The sequence below is a fragment of the Prionailurus viverrinus genome, chromosome C1 (assembly GCF_022837055.1).
Source record: "Prionailurus viverrinus isolate Anna chromosome C1, UM_Priviv_1.0, whole genome shotgun sequence".
Classification (NCBI taxonomy): Eukaryota; Metazoa; Chordata; class Mammalia; order Carnivora; family Felidae; genus Prionailurus; species Prionailurus viverrinus.
In genome coordinates, this window is record NC_062568.1 from 9,342,990 (window position 1) to 9,366,739 (window position 23,750).

Consider the following 23,750-nt stretch of genomic DNA (forward strand, 5'->3'; position numbering starts at 1 on the left):
TTGATTCAGGTCAGAAAAAGTCACCAGCACCTGATTATCTCCCTACCTCTAGGCCCCATTTCCTTAGCGTTGCCTTCATGGAGAAGCTCAACCTTCATGGTGGCAAGATGGCTGCAGCTGGTCCGGCCTCCTCACTCACCTTCAAACCCAGTAGGAAAAAGCTAATATACTGCTTCGAGAGGATTCCAAACAGTGTCCCAGAATTCAGTCTCATTGGCTTGGGTTACTTGATTCCAGGTATTTGCTTATATTAAAACTAAACATTGTCACTGTGACAATGCAATGCTCTGATTGGCTAGGACTGGGTCATGTGTCACCTCTAGGGCTACCAGCTCGTGTGTGGGAGTACAGAAGCAGAGGCATGGATCCAGAAGAGGCAAACAATATACGTCCGACAGGAATTTTTTTTACTACAGGTTTGCATAGCACCTTATCCTTTCCTTTCACAGGATTTGTGATAACGGTATATTTACTTATGGTATTATTTGTTCAGTATTTGTCTTTACTATGACCCTCTGCACTTGCTTTGAGAGGGACTGCGCCTCCTGTTCTAACTCTCTTATGCCTGGGAGCCAGCATAGTTCTTGGCACAGAGCAAATGCTCAATTAACATTTGTTTAATAACAATGTTACTAAACAACCCCCAAAACAGCAGACTGTAAAACAGTATATATGCTAGGATTCCATTTTTTGTTTTAGCAACTACGCCTTTCCCCTCCTCTGTCTCTACAGATTGCAAACCTGAAATACACCAGATATAATAGGAGTTATTTCTTGATACAAGAATGGGATTTTAAAACAACGCTTTTCTTGATTTCCCTAATCTACAATGAACCTACATTATTTTTAGCTGAAAATTTTCCTGAAAATATTCTTTAGAAATACGTTGGGTAAGGTTCTTCCTCTTGGAATAAAAAATGTCCTGTTTTGACAAGAAAAGGGATTTTCCAAAGAACGTAAGGCCTTAAACCAACTGTTTAAGGACAAGGTGAATTCCTGTACACTGCAGAAGGGATTATTGGAGATGTTGATTACTTAGGACATTAATAGGAGGGCACTGGGGACCAACAGGGCCAGGCTCCAATCAAGTTTGTGTGCTGCAGTGGAATTGTTACATAAGATGGCTTTGAAGTTGGCCTCTCTTTCATTGCTTCCTTTATTTTTTAACCTTGTAGCTTGACCCCTCCCAGTTTCTGGAAAGTTAGTATTTTGGCTTACGGACTATCATGGTTTTACTTTTATTTTCATGTCCCTAATTTCTCCCCCTCCCCCACCTCCCCGGTTGGCGGTGGCTTTTACTGCTTTCTCTCCATCTTCTGTCACCCTGTAGTTCCGGAGCGATCTGAGAAATGAAACTCATAAATCGAGTCGATCTCTTGCCAGGGCATTGTGTTGTGAATAAACGTGCACGTACAGAATTGCGTTCGCCTGCTCTCAACCCCATCCGAAGCACGTTAGCACACTGTGCACGCTGGTCTCTTTCTATAACAGTAAATTTCGAATCTAAAGACCCCATCTGGATTGCAGCAGGGGGCCTCTTTCTACAGCGGAACGTCTTGAGCTATAGGCCTCTGGGTCGTCCTTGGGGTCAGTCTCATTGTTGGCAGACCTGATGTGGAGTTCAAAAGGGAGCAAAGATGGGATAGAGAAGCAAGATCCCCCAAACGCAAGTTATTCCTCAGGGGCGCCTGGGTGGCTCAGTTGGTTGAGCGTCTGGCTCTCGGCTTCGGCTCAGGTCGTGATCTCACGGTTCATGGGTTCCAGCCCCACGTAGGGTCTGTGATGGCAGCGCAGAGCCTGCTTGGGGTTCTCTCTCCCCCTCTTTCCGTCACTCCCCCACTTGCACGCACTCTCTTTCTCTTTCTCAAAATAAATAAGTCAGCCTGAAAAGATGCAAGTTATTCCTCTGAGACACGTGGGCGTTCTGAATAAACATCGCTTACCACCCACTGCTGTGTCCCACTGTCATGTATGAGGCTTCGGGGGGAACCAGCTTGAGGCTTGGTGCCGTGAGACCAGCCTTAGCTCTCCCTCTTCTTTGCCGCCTGTGCCTGCTTCGGTCTCACCACGTCTGTGTTCAGGCTCTCATCTGGACAATGGGCACAGTACCCCCCAGTCCCAAGCAGCATCAGAGCCTGACATGGGGCTCGATCTCAGGAACTGTGAGATCATGACCTGAGCCAAAATCAAGAGGCAGACACTCAACCAACTGAGCCACCCAGGCGCCCCAAGATGAGTTTTGAAGTCAAACTCCCCTCATTTTCTAATCAAACGTTCCCTAACACAGGCTACTCTGCGAGGGAGCTTTCTCTCGCTCTTATCTTTTACCTAACCCTCTCGGCAGGAGCACGGGGATTTATCTTTCATGTACACCATTGATACTCCAGCTCTTTCTACTAGCAACAAAACCCTCAAAGCAGAGGGCGCCGGGTGCTTTTCATAGGCTCAGCAAGGCAGGTGGGGTAGGGCTGTGCGCCGCCCTGAAGTCAGTGGAAGGAAAAAGACCCGCAAAGGTTACGGTTGAACTGGGTGAAGTCGAAAGGCCAAAGATAGGCGGAAAGCACACCTCGGGGTGACAATCAGAAGTTCGAAAGCAGCTCTCCTGAATTCACAGTAAATCGTGGAGCATCTGTCAGAAGGCACACTCACCCCATTGGGATGGGGCATAAATTGTTACATATCCTCTTCCAGAATCCTCTGGAAGATGCCACAACACCAGGGGAGGAAGCCAACAGGAGGCGTGAAGCGTGATGGAGGTGAGCTTTCTGAGAACTTTGCAGTTGCCGTCTTGGGGGCTGTAAGCCCTGTACGTGATGCCCTAAAGCAGAGAAGGCCCACAGGCTTGTGGTTCCTGCCATCTCTCTGACGTCCTATCACTTAAGTCCAGCCACAGAGGTCCCCTTTGGGGTCTTTCGAAAAGGACAACTCTCTTCTTTCCCTTCCGAGCACTGGCTTTTCACCTCCAGGTCTTACATCACTGTCTCAGGGGCATCCTTCACCTGCCCCCCTAGGCTCAATGTACGTAGCCTTCCCTGAGCCCATCCCAGCCACCTGCACCCACCTTCCTTAGAATCCTTTCACCCACTTAACACTCATCTTACTTTATAATTATTATCTTGAATCATCATTATTTATTCACCAGTTTATTATGTGTTGTCCCACAAGAGACTATAAGCTTCCAAAGACTGGCTGGCTCAGTCGAAAGAGCAGGTGATTCTTGATCTTGAGGTCATTGAGTAGGAGCCCCACATTGGGTGTAGAATTTACTTAAATAAATAAAAATAAAAATAAAAAGCTTCATGAGTTCACGAGCCCCACATTGGGTGTAGAGATTACTTACATAAATAAACATTAAAAAAAAAAAGCTTCAGAAGAAAGACAGCTTGTTTCTTCTCAGCTGGCCCCCCATGCCCCTTCTGTAGGACCTGGCACAGAGTTAGCACTGATAAATGTGTCACCAGTGCATGGACGGATGGAGCATGCCTTCTAACCCATCTTCTCAGCCCACACCCCGTGGAAATTACACAGTAAATCCTAGGAAGGTCTTTTGGCCTCCAGGGAGCACCCGGGCAAAGGTTTTTAACCTTTCCGCACGGATCTCTTCAGGTATTTGATAAAACCAACAGCCTCTCCCAAAAGAACATACACACACACTAAAAACTCTGCTTACAACGTGGGGGTCTGGACACTCCTACCTCCCCAGGTAAACACTCCAGGCTTAAGAAACATCAAGCGGGGAAGGGAAGAGACTGGACATTCGACGCCACCAAGTCTTAGGAGAGACGTCCTAAAACCGGGCCTGTATAAAATGACCTATGTCCTTGGATTGCAGCATTAAAAAAATACACAAAGACGGGAAGAAATCGGGAATGGGTGGGGTGGGGGGTGGTGGCAAGCGATCGCTTCTAGTTCCGGCTCTGCCAGCCGCTCCCTCCCTTCTCGGTTTAGGACAAGCCAGCAGCGTCTGCCACAGTTCCCTAAGGGTATCTGCAAGTGCTGGGGGCAGATGCACATTTCTGGAATACAGGAATAACATATTCCCCGGGGCAGAATCTGGAAAGCAGCCCCCTCGGGGGGTCCCTGCTCAGGGGTTCCCAGTGGCCCAGGGTGCAGAGGCTGGGGCAGGTGCTTCTGCACCTGCCGCAGCCTGCGCGCCGGGCTGGGAGGGCTGGGGGGGGGGGTGGTGGGGAGGAGGGAGAGGAGGTGGAGGAGGGAGGGTAGGAAGTAGTGGAGAGACGGAAGGAGGGGAGGGAGAAAGCAGGGGAGGAGGGAGTGGAGGAGGGAGAGGGGAGGGGAGGAGGGAGAGGGGAGGGGCGGAGGGAGGGAGGGGAGCCGCGCGGGGAGGAGTCTGCAAACTTTCAGTTCGAGGGCATTGTGGGAAGCAGCCATGGTCTGAGGCGGGCGCCTCACCTGTCAGCCTCCGGCTCCTGCGCTCGCCTTGCGCCCTGGTGACCCCCGCTCCACGCTCGCCGCTCGCTCCTGGGCGGCCGGGGGGAGGGGGCGGCGGAGGCCCGGCCACCATGGTGAGTGACCCGGGGGCGCGCGCCGGCGGGAGGCACCTGCGGCGGCCGCCTGGGGGACTCCGGGGTCCCGGTCCGCCGCCCGACGGTGCGGACGCGCGGGCCACCGGGACGCCGCCTCGGGACCCTCGGGGCCACAGGCGCGCTCCTTCATTCATTGGCTCGTTCGCTGAGCGCGGGGTCAGTGCCAGGCGCGCGCGGCCAGGTGCAGGGTGTCGCGGGGGACGCGGGGGACCTTCGCTGGCAGGGGGGTTACCTTCTGGGAGGAGGGTGTGGAGACGAGATGGGGAGCCGGGTGGCAGACCGGGGAAGTAAAGGTAACCGCCGCGAGTGAGTGCTCCCCAAGTCTCCAGTACCACCGGATGGCGGAGGGGAGAGGCCACTCGGGAGGAGATCGCGGAGAAGGCCCTTTGCGGGAGGTGACATCTCAGATGCCGGAGATCCCGCGGGGGCCATGCAGGTGGTGGGAGCCGAGAGAGAGCAAAGAGGAGCGAGAAAAAATCCTTGCTTGTGGCAAAAAGAGAGAGAGAGGGGCCAGGTCCAGTTGAGGCGGGTTGTTAGAAGCCAAGTTAAGGAGTTTGGGTTTTATTCTAACTTAGTTGAGCCCTGGGAGCCTTTTAGCGAGATTACTGGTCTCATCTCATCCCTTCTACATGCAAAAAAAAAAAAAAAAAAAAAAAAAAAGTGCCTGTGGCTGTTGGCGGAGAGTCGCCTGAAGGACACGTGTTCGAGGAGGGGTTTCCATCAAAGTAGAAACAAGGAGACCAGTTCCAGCGCCCCAGGTGAGAGGTCATGACCTGCCCTCGGGTGGAAGCAAGAGCTTCAGGCGCCTCGCCTCTTCCGTTGCCTTCTGTCCAGGGCTAGCGTTTTGACAGTGAGGTGGCCTGAACTGTGCCAGTCGCACTTCCCCAGGTGAGCTCAGGTCCCACATTTAAGTAGGAACAGAAGCAACCCCCAGTCTGAGGGCTTGAGGGCCCGCTGCGGGCTGGGCAGGAGATAGTCAAGGACAGTGTGGAATGCTAAGCCCCTGGACGCAAAGACCACAGATCCTGGCCCCAGGGAGAGGCCTGGCCGCACAGGCCGGAGATGCCTTTTGTTGTTTGTTGAGGATTCCTTGTAAATACAGCACCTTGTAAAAAGGAGGCTGTAAATAATGGAGCAGCTCTGTTCGTTTGCTCGGGTTTCCCAAGGAACAAGGTGACAGCGTGCGGAGCTCGCCAGCATCACTTGCCTGCTGGAGGGGTGGAAGTGGGAATGAACTGGGGCAGGGTCCTCACTCTAGACAGCACTTGCCGTGGAGTTTTGTTTTTTTTTCTTGCTGGTTTCGTATGATCAGGTAGTCAAATGTGTGCAGAAATGTGTGGCTTTACCACCAGGCCTCGCCCACCAGAAATGCTCATGTGATTGAGCACTTCGGATAGGCCCAGTGGGATGCTCAACCCTACCATTCACCATCTCGGGCAAATCCTGATGAAAGTGAGTGTTCTGCTCTTTGCACTTTACCTGCTCCGACCTGTTTTTAGCAATGTGGCCCTGGACGGTCTCTTGACCTCTCTATGCCACTTGGCTTATTTGTAAAGTGAAGATTGTAAGTGTTCCCGACTTGTTAGAAGGAGTTCTCCACGTGCAGTCTGGGGACCCTAAGGAGTCCCTGAAACTTTTCAGAGATCCACAAGACCCGAGGAATTTCATAAGAGTTTATAACAGCACCATGATATTATGTGCCTTTTTCACATTCATTCCTACATGACCGTGTGTGGAGTTTGCTTGAGACTAACATGTCCCGGGATTATGTGACAGATTGAATACGGACACAGCTAGGAGAGTCCAGCTGTCTTCTACTGAGCCAGACATTGAGAAGATTCGAAAAAAATGTACAATAGGGGCACCTGGGTGGCTCTGTCACTTGGGCTCAGGTCATGATCTTAGGTTCGTGAGTTTGAGCCCCACATCAGGCTGTCAGCACAGAGCCCATTCTGGATCCTCTGTCTCCCTTTCTTTGCCCACCCCCCCCCCCACCATGCTCTCGCTCTCAAAAATAAAGAGAAAACGTTTAAATTTTACAAAAAGAAAAACTATAACCATACATAACCTACATAAATAAAAGGTCTTTGGAGCTACCTATTTTTAAGAGTGTGAAGGAGTCACAGGCAGGTTCTGTGAGTCAGTGCAAGTGAATGCATTTAGGGCAGTAGCTTTGCCCCCGTCTGAGCTCGGGGACTATAACGTCTGCTCTGTTATTACTGCCATGTGCTGGGAAGAACCTTCTTGGTGAGGGCCACTTTGTGACCCTCTGTCTTTCTCCTGCTCCGTTCTTGACTCCTGCCAACTCTTCCCTTAGGAAACTGAAAGGTGCTTACGCTATCCTACTTGCTCCCTCAGCACGGGAGATGGTTCTTCATCCCTGTGCCCGCGGGCCAGGTTTCTAGCACAGGGATTCTATACCTCCTGAATCTGGGGACTGTTTTTTTATCCGAATTGTCTTGTTTGAATCAACTTTGTACCTCGGCACCCTGTCTTTGTTTTAGAAACCTCTGCCCTGGGAAGCAATGAGAGGGTTATTGTGTTCCAGGCATCCCCGTGGCTTCTGAGCACAGTGTATTTAAACATCTTAGTGGGAAGCCTTTACTGTTGGATGGTTGATAATGTTGGTGGAGGAAGGAGGATTTTCTTTTATTTGTTTATTTATTTTTTTCCCTGGCAGAAGATAGCAGTGAGGATTTAGAGGGTGAAGTTTGGGGGCGCCTGGGTGGCTCAGTCGGTGAGCTTCCGACTTCAGCTCAGGTCACGATCTCGTGGTCCGTGGGTTTGAGCCCCACGTCGGGCTCTGGGCTGATGGCTCGGAGCCTGGAGCCTGCTTCCGATTCTGTGTCTCCCTCTCTCTCTGCCCCTCCCCCGTTCTTGCTCTGTCTCTCTCTGTCTCAACAATAAATAAACGTAAAAAAAAAAAAATTTAGAGGGTGAAGTTTGAAGGGCTGTGGGGACGCGTTTACTAAAAATGCAAGCGGACCTTGCTTTATGCAGTCCACATGCTTCGGATGAGTTGAAATGGCTTTTAAAACCACGTTGCAAACAAAATAAAGGAATTCCCCATTGAAAGAAACTCCAGGGGTGACCCAGTTTTGAAATATGAAGAATCATCTTCTTGCGATGCAAATGATCATAATGGACGCTGCTTATATCTAAAGGGAGATCCGCTTACGCTAAAAACAAAAAGACCGAAGATTCTTTGGTGTGATTTTAAATCTTAGTTTAGAGAGAGACTTTCCCGAGCTGAACTGGGAAGCCAGTTCTTGATCAGCGTTGACGTCAGTCAGTTTGAAACAGCACGAGGGCACCTTCTCCTAAATCAAGTACATCAGAGTTCCCCGTGTTCGTCCTAATCTCACTGTATCGCCTGGAAACAGGAAGGATGAAGAGGGTTGCAGAGGGCTGAGGAGGGAGAAATCTAACTATGAACCTGTAGATCCTGCTACGATCCCGCCTCCCTACCCAGTATATCAATTTAATCGTCCAAGGCTTAAGTGAACTGTAATAAGCACGTAGTTATTTAGGCAGTTTAAGTTCTAGTTCCAGGGTGAAGTAGTTTATTACAGCAAGGAGCACTTTCCTGCTCCAAAGCCTCGTGTGAGCTGCTGGGCAGCCATTCGTGTGGGGGGGGAGGGGGTTGGGAAGAAGGGAGGGAGGGCAACGTGGCCTCGGTGGTGGCCAGTTATCCCCAGAGGCGAGACCACAGACAGCCCTTCCCCCAGGTCTCCCAACAACACCAGTGAGACTTGTGTTTACCCGACCCCAGGACTGTGATTCCTGAGTTCCCATTCCTGGTTTCTGTGGCCAATAATGTCAACAGCTTATGATTTTTGTGTGACATTTTACAAACAGCTGGAAGGAAATGGTCAGCAGATTGTGTACTCGCCACAGGGTATTTTCGATGTGTGTCTGTTTGGGACCCATGAGAGATTTCATTATTGACTAAGACGTAACAGATAAAGCGAAGCCCATCCCCCAACACAAAGGACGAAAACTCCTTGAAGAGCCCCCAGAGATAGGCATTTTGGGATCTCCCCATGACCCATTCCTTTGATGATATTTTGTTGTTACTATGGCCAGGCCAGAGGTTCTTGCAGTGATCGGAGACTTCACTGGGGTTACTTCTTCCCTGGGGCCTGCCCGTGCCTATCCTAGCCATTTACCTGGGAGAAACTCCCTTTGGACCATCTGGAGCCCCCAGATCCTGTGCTGTGAGAGAATGCACTGGGAAACCAGAAGCCAAGCCCCTCAGGCCTCCCAGGGCAGCTCTGACCTGTCTCGCCAGCACCCTGACCGGCCAGAGGAACTGTGCTGATTACGTGGTTGCTGACAGCAGGATAAATGGTGACTTTTAACAATGAAAAGGAAGCGCTACAAATCATTTAAGTTAGAAACGAAATGCCGTTGAATGTTATGAGGAAACTGGCCTTCGAAAAAGCTCCGACCACGTCCTGAGCCCGGGAACTTTCAGACAGGTAGAAGTGAGTTCTGAAAAAGCTCTGACTAGTTTCTGCAAAGCGCCCGGGGGAAAATGATCAAGTGTCCGGGAGTCTGTCAGTGCGATGGGCCACTGACCTGCAGTACAAGAATAAGGGCACTCAGGATTTCCTATGTTCGTGTCCTTGTGGGATCCTCTCTTAGTAGGGCTTCCGGGCTGATGAGAAAGGATGGGTGTGTGGTGGGGTTCGCTGCGTACTTAAATGCTGCAGGAGGCTTCTGGCCGCCCTGGGTTATTAAAGACGAGAAGCTAAGGCCATGGTTTGCGAGCTGGGGCGCCTTGTACTTGGTCTTGTAGAGAGCGGACGTCAAGGGATAATCATGACTTGCACAGATCATTTTAGATTTAAAACTTCTTTGCACTAAAACACGAATGGGGGTGCCTGGGTGGCTCATTGGTTAAGCGTCCGACTATTGATTTCGGGTCAGGTCACCCTCTCACGGTGTGTGGGATGGAGCAGCCCATGTCGTGCTCCGTGCTGACAGCACGGACCTGCCTCAGATTCTCTCCTCTCTCTGCCTCTCCCCCACATGCGTGTGTACGTTATCTCTGTCAAGAATAAATAAACATTAAAAAAACTCACAAATGCGTTTGAGTCCACGCTGCAGAATTCATACACACTTTAAAGATAGAAAAAAAAAAAAAAACCTAAGAAGTAGCTTGTGTATGGCTAGTTGCTTAAGACTAGCACTCTACATCTCACGAGGCTACCTGCCTTTTTTGCTGTTTCGGTGATTTGGGTCGAAAAGGTTGAGATGGTGTTTGAAGACGGGGTCAGAAAAATTTTTCTGCAAAGGGCTGGATCATAAGTATTTTAGGCTCTGTGGGCCCTAAAGTCTCTGTCCCTGTCACTTAACTCTTCTATTATAGAGTGAAAGCAGCCATGGACGAGATGCAAATGGGTGTGGCTATGTTTTAATAAAACTTTATTTATAAACACAGGGGGTGGGCCAGAATCCGGCTATCGGCTGTAGTTTGTTGACTTACGTTCTAAAGTAACTTCCATTCATTCACTATATATTTGACAAGTGTATTGGGCATGTGCCCCAGGACAGGCAGTGCACCAGGTAGGACTGGCTATATAATTTGTCACACCTAATACAAAATGAAAATGTAAGGTCCCTTGCTCAAAAAACTGTTGAGAATTTCAAGATGACTGCAGAGCATTAAACTAAGGACTTGCTCTAGGCAAGAACCCTGTGTCCACGGAAACCAGCCCTGGGTCTAGGCCTCAGGGCTTGTGTTAAATAAACCAGAAGCTCCTTGCTGTCCTGGAGCCCATGTTCTTGGTAGAAAGTTCTCGAAACTTTCTAAATATTTTGTACCAATGACACAGAAGAGGATATTATAAAGCATTCATAAATCATCCTCTCATTTTTTTTACTTGATGGAAGTTGCAGGTGTTTCTGATGTGGGCAATGTGGGACCCTGTGGGAGCATGTGGAATTGGGGGCAGTCCTGGTGTAGGTGGCCACTTCAGTCCCTGCAATTTGACCCCTTCTCAGCCTGAGGAGGCGGGTCCATTCATTGGGCCAACTCAGCTGGCCCTTGGTCACTTCCTGAAGCAGTTGTGACTGGACAGAGAGTTCAGGAACCATGTCCTTCTCCCATATCCCCTTGGGTACAGGATATCGAGGCTTCCCCAGCCCGTTCCCGGTTTGCCCTAAAAGTCCAGGTGTGGTGTAGTTTGTCAGTGTAAATCCTGTACGTTAGTTCCCCATTTGTGGAAAATGAGACCGATACGCCCATGTATAAACTGGAGACTTCCAGGAGGATATGAAAGAAACAGTGATTATTCCTGGGAAGGGCTCTAAGCATCCAGTATGATACATTTTCACTTCGTATTGTATGTTCTATTAGACACTTCAGTTCTCTCTATTTGAATGTTAATTATCTTCTAAATTATATGAAAAATCACTTTTAAAAATTCTCCATTTACATTAGTCCTCCAGCAAGACTCTGTTTGGTTTTTCCCTGTGTTTTGTGACTTTTTCTTAAAGTTTATTTATTTTGAGAGAGAGAGAGAGAGCACAAGCAGGTGAGGGGCAGAGAGGAGGGGAGACAGAATCCTAAGCAGTCTCCGTGCCTAATGGCACAGAGCCTGATGCGGGGCTTGAACTCATGAATAGTGAGATCATGACCTGAACCGGAGATCAAGAGTCAGACACATAATTGACTGAGCCACCCAGGTGCCCTGCGTGTTTTGGAACTTCTTAAGGTTGGATGTGTCTGGAATTGGGATGTAGGCAGAAGTTTCCTGAAATCACACACACACACACACACACACACACACACACACACACACACAGGCTTTCTCTCTGACTTGAGCTCTTGGCCAGCCTTCTGAGACTCCTATTAGTACCTGTTTTCATATGAGAACTGAGAAAACCTGAGGGGAAAAATGTGAACCATCTTTCTCACTTCAGTAACTCTGAAAACTTTTGGTAACGACATAGAATAATGTTTCTAGTCACTTCATAGAGGACTGAACCATTCAAGTACAGAGATGGGTTGGCAGATCACCTAGGGTTGGCCTTCCTGCATTCAGTAAAGAACTGAACATTCCAGCAAGATTAAGAAGTCACATCCCTGAAAAAGTCAGGAAGGCCCCATCAAATGTGGCATCAGATAACGACTGTCACTGATTTGTTCTGCCCCTGATTTCAGTGTCTGCTGCATATCCCCAGCTTCCCAAGCCTTCCTTAAAAAAAAAAAAAAAAAAAAAAAAAAAAAAAAGGACAAAAAAAAAAAGGCAGCAACTTTTCGTTATATGGAGGTGAAGCTGTAAAAGGCTTGAAAAAAAGGTTTCTTTGAAGAGAAATGTCCGAATTTCATCAGGTGACAGAACGTGTTATTGGAAGACACATCTCTGTTGTGAAAATGTTCAGCTACTGGTTCCCTGTAGAAGTGACACGCGGGGCATTTTGCCCAGCTTCCCCCCACCCCCTAAAGCCTTCATGTGTTCATTTCCAGAGGCAGGTGTCAGATGTCAGTGCAATGTGTCCAGGAGGAGCACATGATGAGGCCGACAGCCCCAAGCCCTGCATGTGTGCCCTGTGACCTTGACCACTTGGTTTATCCCTTTCACACGGGGCCCACTTCCTCGGTTTACCTGCAGATTGGATGAGATAATCCAGTTCAAGCCCTTTGCATGCGGTCTGGCACCTGGAACACATTCCATAAACGTTAGCTAGGCTATTTTTAAGAGAAACAGGAAAAAACCCTAACAAAATGTTTAAAAAGGGTTATAAGTTGATTCCCGCCTCCCCCCCACCCCCCCCAGGAAACTTATCTGAACCAATGAAATAAAGAAACAAAATATCATAGACTGTAAACACTGGGGAGATAGGAGAAGGTAAGGGTTTTTGTAGTATCACAGTGTTTTTCCAATGTGATTCAAAACCCAGTGTATGTATAGGACATTTTTCTTTTATTTCCTAAACAAGTACTTTCAGTTTCTTTACTAAGAAGCCGAAACCTCAATTCTAAGTGCACTGCACATGCATCCAACCTTTTAAAGTTTATTCGGCCTCATGACTTTTATACTTTAAGGATTCAGATAATCTAGTCTATATCAACAGTCTTGGTAAAAAAAAAAAAATAAATAAGTGGGAGAGGGAAGACTTGACTATATAGCAAGCCAGGTCTTTCTCTCAGATTCAACCTGAGCTTTGAAAGAGGATGATGGATGTGCCATTGCCCACCTCCTAACAAATTTTGTTCACCGGTGTAGACCTTGTTGTCAAGGTATAAAGGCACGAGGGACAGATTTTTATTGAGTTCTGAATAGTCTCCAGTAGGAGGAAAATGGAAGTTCTTAATAAACATTGAAGTGGTCATTACCATCGAGGTTAGCATATTAAGCATAGCCTCTTTTTTTTTTTTTCAACGTTTATTTATTTTTGGGACAGAGAGAGACAGAGCATGAACGGGGGAGGGGCAGAGAGAGAGGGAGACACAGAATCGGAAACAGGCTCCAGGCTCTGAGCCATCAGCCCAGAGCCTGACACGGGGCTCGAACTCACGGACCGGGAGATCGTGACCTGGCTGAAGTCGGACGCTTAACCAACTGCGCCACCCAGGCGTCCCAAGCATAGCCTCTTAAACAAAGTTCCTGATCACAAAAAAATTCACATGAAGAATGATTGAATGAGCATCACTATGAAATACGAATAGGGTCCCAAGTTATTCATGTTTCGCTGGACTTCAAAGTCATACTGAATGTTGCCTGGAATTTCTACCCACTATTTCTAGTTATCTTTTTGGTCCTTAAATGATTTGAAACAGAACCAAAGGCCGGTCTGCCTCTCAAAAGACTCTAGAAGAAAATCTAATTGGAGTTATAGTTACTCTATGACAAAAATGAAGCAATTAACAGGTATTGTTGGTATGTTCTAAATTGATTACTCTGCCCAGAGGAAGTAATAAATGGAGAAATCATACGTGCATCACTTCTCAGGCTTTTTTTTTTTCTCCTCACTTGTGAACCCTTGAGCTCTTTTAACTGGGGAGGTTATTAGAAAAGAAAACCCAGGGGCTCCTCGGTGGCTCAGTTGGTTGAGTGTCTGACGTTGGCTCAGGTCATGATCTCACAGTTCACAAGTTTGAGCCCCGCATCGGGCTCTGTGCTGACAGCTCAGAGCCTGGAGCCTCTTCGGATTCTGTGTCTCCCTCTCTCTCTGCCCCTCCCCTTCCCCCCGCCTCGCTTGTGCTCTGTCTCTCTGCCTCTCTCTCTCTCAAAAGTGAGTAAACACTAAAAAAATAAATACAAAAACAGAAAAGAAAAACCCACAAGTGTAGATCTGTTTCTTGATTGCAAGATATGTGTGTTGTGGGGAAGAAATTTCTCACATGCACAGGAGTGGATGATTAAGCACTGAAGTATATTGTTCAGATTATATAATTGCTGCAGAAGCAGGACACAGTACGAGCTCATGGGAGACATGGGCACTGGGCTGAGACCAGAAGGGCAGGACGATCCTGCCTGCAGCTTTTCAGAAGAGCATGTACTGTAGATATGCTGGATGTGCATGTGAGTGGGAAGGGTTCGTAAGCAGACCGTAGAGACAGGCAGTTTGAGGGAAATGCAAGTCCTGGAGGAGAGCCTGGTTTCTCATCGACTCCACCTTCTCCAACTTTGCTCGTCCATCAGCCCCAGTGGGACAGGATTCATCCAGTATCATCTGGGAATGAGTGGATTTTCCAGAGAGCAAAATGGACAACCTTTTTTTTTTTTTTTTTTTTGGTTGTAGAGTTCAAAAAGTGTTAATACCCTCCTCAAGCATTTGGGGAAGTTCATCAGAAGTAGTTTGAAGCAGCCTCACTTCCCTGCTTGGTTTTGGGGATGAGTTAGTTGCCTTCTAAGCAGCCAAAGTACAATGGTACAGAAATTGCAGGTGTATTTAGGATGCATGTGTGTGCGTGTGTGTGTGCGTGCGCGCGCGCGTGTGTGTGTGTGTGTGTTTTATCTCCGAGTGGGTTAGTTCCTTTAAAATACTGGGGTGCCTGGGTGGCTCAGTCGGTTAAGCGTCTGACCGGCTGAGGGCATGATCTCTCGGTTTGTGAGTTCGAGCCCCGTGTTGGGCTCTTGTGCTGACAGCTTACAGCCTGGAGCCTGCTTCGGATTCTGTGTCCCCTTGTCTCTCTGCTCCTGCCCCATTCATACTCTGACTCTCTCTTTCTCAAAAATAAATAAACATTAACATACCAGCTGCTGTTCCTTCCCTCCACTACCCTGTATGTCTGCCCCCAAACTCTCTTCCTCCAATCACTTTCATGTATGTTTCAAGAAGGAAAGTTCATTTTTAAAAAAAGTTTGTTTATTTTAAGAGAGGGGAGGGGCGGAGGAGAGAATCCCAGGCAGGTTCTGCACTGTCAGCATAGAGCCCAATGTGGGGTTCCGTCCCATGAGCCAAATCATGAGATCATGACCTGAGCTGAAATCAAGAGTCGGTCGCTTAACTGACCAGGCCACCCAGGCACCCCCAAGACAAGGGAAGCTCATTATAATAGCAGCTTAAGACAGACATCACTAGGAAGACAGAAGAACATAGCACTGGTAGGGGTTGCCGCATTGGGAATGAGAGAACTCAGGGCCGTCACCCGGCTATACCAATGACTGTGACCTTCACTGCTCTCCTGCCTTCCTGGCTCTGTTCTTGCTGTCACGTGAAGCAAGCTTGGACCTGAGGCATGATCTTAAAAACTCTTTCTGGCTCTCACAGTCTGTTACCTGCTGCAAGAAAATCCCATGTCTCTCTAAACCTAACGTACACTGTTTTCTGAATGTGTCAGAACCAGAAGCAGGGCGGGGGTGTGATGTTGAGTTGTTGATCCGTGTGTCTTTACGTTGCTGTTGATGCCTGACATGTCCTAGGTGCAACTTGCAGGTGCAGTTTCCATGTCTGCAGCTGGCCTGAAGGTCTGATGGCCATCCCAACACTGAGGGTACATAACTAGGTGGTGAGTCATTGCATTCCTCACACATCTGTCTGTTCACAGCGCGTAAACATCACGAGTGCATCGTTAAGTGCACGATCGTAAGTGCAATTTTGGCTTCAGTCAGCATAAGTGTAAAAGCACAGCGTTATTATTCTGCTTTAGGTACAAATTTACTGAATACCTACTGTGGTCTAACCCCGGAAATGGAGATTATTAAGCGCTATAAGGGAAACAGAACTGATGATGCTTCTGATCCCACGGGGAGGGAAACCTATACATAGAGCAGTTTGTACTGCTAAACCGTGGGTTTCTTCAAAGAACGTTGAAAAATGAAGATGTGGTCAGGAGGCACTAGGGTTCAGAGGGAAGTGTGAATCTGGAGAGAGGTTTTGAAAGGATGTTACAGATGTGCTTTGGTGATGAGTGTATTTCAGACACGGGGCTCGAAGGAGGAGCCAGCTGCTGAGGTGGGTCCCAGTAACACATGTTCTAGGGCCTGTAAGCAGATTGGCATGGCTGCATGGGGGAATGGGTTGGAAAACACACACACACACACACACACACACACACACACACACACACCCCAAATACTTGGGAGCTAGATATCTCCCAAGAAAAAGTAGAGTACTTGGGTGCTTTGGTGGAGGGCATTGAAAGACAGGAGATTTTCTCTGTGCCATTCTGGAGGACAGTCCTGAAAGGTCTGTCTTTTCTGTTTTCTGTTCAGAACCATCATTTCACAGATGTGGAGTGTGAACAGTGGACAGGCACTGCTTGAGACAAACACCTAAACGAAATCTCCGTCCCTCTGTAGTATTTTTAGATGGTAGGGGGTAGCGTGTGCACATATAGGTGTAACTGATTTGAAGTTTTAAAGTGAAACAAAGTTTTTTGTTCATCTTGTTTGTATTGGTAACCACACCCATTTCTTGGAAGAATTTGAGCCTATCTTTGCCAATGATCATTTAAAAAAGTTTTTTTAATATGAAATTTATTGTCAAATTGGTTTCCATACAACAGTCAGTTTAAAAGAAATTCAGGCAATAAATATTTATTGAGCAGCTGTTTGTCCATACCTATTAAAATTCAAGCCATTACACTTGCTCAAAAGTAAAAAAAAAATGTAATTTTATTTATTTTTATTTATTTTGAGAGAAAGAGGGGGAGAGAGAGAGTGAATAGGGGAGGGGCAGAGAGAGAGACGGAGAGAGAGATTCCCAGGCAGGTTCTGCAAGGTCCATGCAGAGCCTGACATGGGGCTCGAACTCATGAAACCATGAGATCATGAGATCATGACCTGAGCCCAAGTTAAGAGCTGGATGCTTAACTGACTGAGCCACCCAGGTGCCCAGGCACATAAGGGACTGAAAGTGAAAACTTCAATTCTGGCTCCTTGTGTAAAGCTTTGGAAAGGACTTTTATTCTTTGTCAGTTGCAAGATAAGTAACTATTGGTCTGAGAAAAAAAGTTTTTTAAAGTGTCCTTCTTTAAAATAATGCGCTTGTCTGATTAAGTGATGTTTATCCATATTTATCAGTTTCAGGGTCAAAATGCTGATACTCTAAAGACCACGCAACTAAATCTTTCCAACACAGTAATGGTGAGACTTTTTTTTTTTAAATAAAACTACCCTTTCAATCCCATTTTCCTGAGCTCCTTCTTATAACCAGTGAGTTTAATCATATTTTATCAGTAAGAGTTCAAAGAACAGAATATTTAAGATCAATAGGTTTGCAATAATTATTATATTTTTAGCAAATATTTACAACGTGAATGTTTCTAAAATATACTTCCAATTTAGAATTATATTCTGTACTACAGTCTTGACTATGGAAGCTAAAAATTTTAGACCTTGAGCAAAAGCGACCAAAAAAAAAGGTCTAAACTTCTTTTTTTGTTAACTGTGAAATAAGATAGTCATAAACACAGTAGGATTTCCTTTTTCTTACAAAGCATCTTTTTTTGCTCCGCAGTTTTATTGAGATATAATTGACCAAAGCATCTTGGGGTGGTATTTTTTTTGTAACATCATAGAAAGATTTATAATTAAATATCAGTTTTACTGAAAATGCACACAATTATTTATGGGAGCCAATGACTTTAGAGTTTATTCCATAGCTACACGTTGCTAAAATTGGGTTTGATTTCTGAATTTTAAAGTAACTATTTAAAATGTTGCACAAGAAAAAGAAATGAGAAAACAGACTGTACTTATCTTACATTGCCGGTTTCTCTACTGAGTGGTATAAGGAATGGTGATTTCCAGCAAAAGGGACCGCAAAACATCTATTGTATTCTCCCGTAATAAAACTTTATGCTACATGGGAAGTCTAATAAAAAAGAAACAGGTGTTCAAAATGGAAGATGTTAAGCCCATCTTCAGCCCTACCTGCACATGGCTGATTGCTATGACCCCAAAATGGGCCAGTCCAGTGCAGGCTGTAGTCTGATGCTCCCTTTTGGGTAGGGAACTGAAGGCCACCAAGTAGAGAATAGAAGCACTTTGGCCAATGCATGTGCGTATCACCATCCACCCTTAATTACTCACGTCTTAAGAATAGAAGGAACCCGGAGAGGAATCATATAATGAGCTCTGAGCAGAGGTCAGGTTCACTATCAAGTAATTAGCACTATCAGCAATTAATATAGCGTTAAACTATTTGCCTGTGACTGAAACTTAAATTGGTAACAATTAAGTTGTCACCTTAATGCATGTAGCCTGCACAAAATACCGTGCTGGTGGTGGTTCTTAAAGTTTTCTGGGATAAAAATCCTTCTTAAAATCTGCTAAAATTTCTGGACCTGATTTCTAGAGTAATTGCTCATCTAAAAGTTTGCATTTAAAAGTTTGCATAGACTTTCAAGTCTACCAACACTCCTTTCCCTTTTAAATTACCCTTAGTTAGACCTTGGGGATTTATTATAAAGGTATAGAATCCTACCTGAATTCAATACCTAGCCCTGCCACCTATATTTTGAAGACTCCACGAAAGTCTTTGAAGTGTCAATAACTAATTTTTTTTTGTATTCAATATGATACGTCACCTAGGTATGTGGATTAAACAATACAATAGGACACACATATAAATGTGCCCCAAACCGTGTCCGCCGTGCAATGGATTGTCTTTATTGATAAATAAATAAATTTGTCATGTGGCATAGTATGTTCATATGGGTTGGTCTGTTAATAGACTGGAGTCTTCCTGGAGAAAAGGGACCCTGAGAAGTTAGATGGTGATCAGAAAGTTTCTTGGGAGAGTGCCAGATCAGAGTAGCCACATGGGGGGCCAGTGACAGTGTCTGTAGGGTGATCCCCCTCATAGCTGTCGTATCTACCTCCACTCTAGGTAAACAAGTCAACAGATGCTACTTGGAGAGGCCACACAGGTGCCTTTGTCCCTAGAGATGTGTTCACAGATTCTTCCAAATTGTCCTATTTTTTCAAGAACTCTGAGCAGACCACTGCTGCTAACACAGCTTTCTTCAGACCAGCTCCTGTAGAATAGGAGCTGGAGGCCCTTTCTGGTTGTCATCCCAGCCGTGTCATCCTGTGACCACACTGTGGCTGATTGAGCTGTGTCTTCTGTAGAGAGCTAATCTCACCACTATGGGCTATTTTATTTTCATTGCCAGATTATGAGGGTTACCTGTAGTCTTTTGTGAACAGGCTGCAGTCTTGTGGACCGGAGTGTTATGTATCTGTTTAACAGAGATTCAAAAGCATCATGTAGTATGTCCAGCAGTCTCACGGGCGCTGTGCACGTTTGAAGACTGCCTTTGACTGGTGGATTGTGTGAGAAAACCTCAGGCTTTAGAGTCGGACGTATCTGTGTGTTGGAATCCCTCTCTGCTATTTACTGGCCTTTGAGCTGAGTCCCTGACATAGGTATCATAGAACATCTATCCATGACCTCATATGAGTACTATCTGTTCCTTGCTGGTGGTTATCATGATTGTGATGGCTTGTGGCTACTCACATTTCCTGCTTCTCCTAGCAACGCTGCATGTTCATGGCCCGGAACCCTGGCTTTGCTCGAAAAGGACCATCTGATCTCTTGATTTGTTTTTGATGGGTTATCAGTTGAAGTAGTTTTTTTCCAAATGTATGGGGATGAAAAGAATAGTCATCCACTCTCTGTCATAGAGGCTTATCACCACACACGTCACACTACGTTCCTAATTTAACCAATTAACCTGAGATGATAAAAGTTCACTCTGACAGTATTGTGTTCTGTGGAATGCAAAGCGATGTACCTATAAGATTGGTTTATGTGCTTGGATTTGCTGTGGAGTTAAAACCGTTTCAGATTTCTTAGGAACCTAGGACCCATTGCTTTAGGTTTTCTTACAAGGTTCACATGTTAAGTTGGTTTTACAAATCTGTGCATCATTTATTTTAGGTTAGTACCGCAGTCCTTAGGAATCTGATGTCGGTTCATAAAGTTAGGGGGAAAGTGATTGTTATCTGACCCTTAAAGCAGAAGCTAAAGATCTGTTACTTTGGGTCTTTCTGGAGTTAATTAACCCAGTCTCTCTGCTTTCCTTGGGTTGAATCCAGCATCAGCCCTGGACGGTTTTTCCCAGACTTACCTTCCCCAGACTCTCCCTCCCGAGGAATACGTGTCTTACACTGGAGCCCAGGACTAAAATTTACCATGCAAGGTGAATCCGAGACTGTCCTTAGTTTTATAGCAGAAGATACCCAAACATTTTCCAATGTGGCTTATAGAACATTTACAGAATCAATGGTATTGTTTCACTAACTCAGTCAATCCCACTGGTAAAATGGTTTAAAAGTCCAAGTCAAAAATTATATTGATGTTCATTTAAAATAAAATTGGGGGGGCGCCTGGGTGGCTCAGTCCATTGAGCGTCTGACCGGCTCAGGTCATGATCTCGCGGTCTGTGAGTTTGAGCCCCGTGTCGGGCTGTGTGCTGACAGCTTAGAGCCTGGAGCCTGTTTCAGATTCTGTGTCTCCCTCTCTCTTTGACCTCCCCTGTTCATGCTCTGTCTCTCTCTCTCTCAAAAATAAACAAACGTTAAAAAAAATTAAAAACAAAAAAATTAAAATAAAATCGGGTCTTTGTTATTACTGTCAGCCTGAAATATCTTGCACAGTCTTAGAATTCTTGCTATAGTTTTTAGTTTAATGTGCAAGCCTCATTTGGATTGAGGTACAGCTAGGAGTTGCTGTGTTTGAAGCCAGAGATTGTTTTGCAAACGGTGGATGTTCACATGATCAGTGAGAATTTTGTTCATGACGTTTGTTGGGGTCTTTGGAGAATCCGTCCTGGGCACCTGCCTCTGATTATTTTGGCCTAGGATGGTGACCAGGGATGGTTTAAATGTGACTTTTCAAGTACATTTGGTTTCAGAATTTGGTAATGTCAGTCCCTAGGCTGTAGGCTGTGAACCAGACAGAATGAAAAACAAAAGCAGAGAAGGGCCATTTCCTATTGTTAACAGAGCAGAGTGTAAGATTCCAGCTATTACCAGCTGTACCCACCACAGCCTCTTATCTATGATTTTTCTCAAACTTAGCATAGCCTTCCTCCTAGCGAGAGTCACAGGGAGTCAGGGCATGGATTGCGGGGGGTGGGGGAGCACAGGAAACGCAGGCTACTTCCATATTCTGAAGCCACCTGCACATGAAAAGAGAGTGCCCGAACAAGGCTGTGAACATTGTGGCACCTTTTCAAGCCTTAGGCTTAGCCAGTCGGCACAGACAGCATGCATAAAATACCGCGCACTTTCGTCTTGCCTTTTGCAAAATGTTTGAGGGATTTGTAAACAAAACAAAACAAAATATATTGATTCACTGTGTATGCCAGGAGCTTGGACTGGTAATGGGCACAAGCTTATGTCCTTATGAAGAACGTCTCTGCCTTTTGACCTCAGTGGGCCTTTTCTGTGACATCCTGAGTAGTATCCAATTTTAAGTTTGAGATCCTTTGTGGATGTGGGGCGTGCCCCTTCCTTCTAACCCCTTTCACTGAGATGGGTACCTCTGATTCTGAGGATGACTTGTGTGTCATTGCTGCCCCACTCATTGCCACTTAGGGTCCATGTGTTAGAAAATGGCTTACAGGAGGTCAGAATGGCATACATGAGGCGATGGTGGAAGACGAGGACGTTTTTTCGTTGGCTTTTTTTTTTACTAGTTTTGATTCCAGTTTACTTGTTTTTGTGACTTTGTGGCACACTCCTGATTTCACTCCCCCTCCTTTCTCTGTTATTTGAACAAGTAGACAGTAGTGGTCAAGCAAGGCTCCATGGAGACCCCCGGAAGCCTCCCACATCTCTTTCACCATAGCTGCTCAGATTTCTCTTTGACTCTTTGTAATGAACTTTTATTTCGATCTAGACACTCTGTGTTTTAAATAAAAGCACTCATGGGGCGCCTGGGTGGCGCAGTCGGTTAAGCGTCCGACTTCAGCCAGGTCACGATCTCGCGGTCCGCGAGTTCGAGCCCCGCGTCGGGCTCTGGGCTGATGGCTCAGAGCCTGGAGCCTGTTTCCGATTCTGTGTCTCCCTCTCTCTCTGCCCCTCCCCCGTTCATGCTCTGTCTCTCTCTGTCCCAGAAATAAATAAACGTTGAAAAAAAAATTTTAAATAAAAGCACTCTTGAAAACCCCTTCTCTAAGGGCAAAGGATAGAAGAGAACTAAATTTTGTTGCACTTGCCTTATACCAGGTCAACAATGGCTCACATACCTACATGCATAAATGAGGGAAGACTTTGGTCAGTGAATGGGAGACTTTTGTTTTTCTATAACATTTGATTTCCGAAAAATGCAAATATGCTTTATGACTGCTGGTCTGAGCATCACTTTCTGCATTCCATTGTTTTAAAGAATGTATGGGTATCATTGCCTTGTGTGATAGATAGATATCTAACGTCAGACTGTTGGGGTTGAAGGGAACTATGGAAATTATTTTAGGTCTAGCACCCCAGAGATACTGGTCAAGTTGCATAATCACATGGGACTAGTTCTTGGTTAAACCTGGGATTGTAACCACATTTTAAGCCTCTAGGCCATGCTGTTTTTCCTAAGGCTAATTATTTTACTGGCTCAAGAGTAAATAGGTAGAGAATAAGCAAGCCTTAAACTACTTACAGGGCACCTAAAAACTACCAAATCATGTATTCCAATTTCTACCGCTTATGTCCAGGAGACCCCAAAACATAAACACAACTCCCAAGTCCCAAATAACCATTGAATCAGAATGCTCCCACCATCTACAATTATATGTAGGTGGAATTGTTAAAAATGGAGCCCAAACAACTCAATGAAGAAATAGATAAAGGCCTTGAATAGACATGTCTCGAAAGATGACATCCACGTGACCAATATGCACATGAAAAAAATACTCAGTGTCATGATTCACTTCACACCCATTAGATGGCAACTATTAAAAACAAACAAAATACCAAGTGTTGGTGAGGATGCAGAGGAATTAGAATTTTTGTGCAGTGACGGTGGGAATGGAAAACGGTACAGCTGCTTTGGAAAACAGCACGGTGGCTCTGCAAAAAAATTAAACATAGCATTACCATATGACCTAGCAACCCCCTTCCTGGATATGTACCCCCGAAAAATCGAAAGCAGGGACTTGAAGGGATTTGTGCACCCATGTTTGTAACAACATCATTCACGAAAAAGTGGAAGCAACCCAAATGTCCATTGATGGGTGAATGGATAAAATGCACTGTATATAAATGCAATGGGAATGTTATTGAGACTTAAAAAAAAAAAAAAGAAGGCAATTCTGACACATGCTACCACGTGGATGAGCCTTGAAGACATTATACGAAGTGAAATAAGCCAGTCACAAAAGGAAAAATACTTGGTAATTGCACTTATGTGACATCCCTAGAGTAGTCAGATTCGTAGGGACAGAAAGTAGAATAGTAGTTGCCAGGAGCTGGGGGGAGGGAGGAGTGGGAAAGTGTTGTTCAAGAGGTACGGAGTTTCACTCTGGGAAAATGAAAAGGTTCTGGAGGTGGGTAGTGGTGATGATGAATGCACAACATTATGGATGTATTTCATGCCGCTTGAACTATACATTTAAAAATGGTTAAAATGGCAAATTTCAGGTTAGGTATATTTGACTACAATAAAAAATTGTAGATCATTAGAAATGGAGCCCAAATTTAACCATAAGAAAAGGATAAGGTACTTCTGGAAAGAATATTGCAGTGAGTGGATCTGTAAGAGAGGAATCTTTAATGGTTTATTATAAATAATGGCTGTCTAATT

The 23,750-nt window shown here is 45.9% G+C and overlaps 1 protein-coding gene across 2 annotated transcripts in view; it reads left to right on the forward strand.

Moving 5' to 3' along the window:
- The first annotated feature begins 4,373 nt into the window (after window positions 1–4,373).
- Window positions 4,374–23,750, forward strand: part of AP1S3 (adaptor related protein complex 1 subunit sigma 3) — a 59,753-nt gene continuing 40,376 nt past the window's right edge. For both annotated transcript variants that reach the window (XR_007154743.1, XM_047870704.1), the window contains exon 1: window positions 4,374–4,523. Coding sequence is in view for 1 of the 2 variants with exons in the window: in XM_047870704.1 (XP_047726660.1) it covers window positions 4,521–4,523 (3 nt within the window). In the remaining variant the exon portion in view is untranslated. The remainder of the gene's footprint in view (window positions 4,524–23,750) is intronic.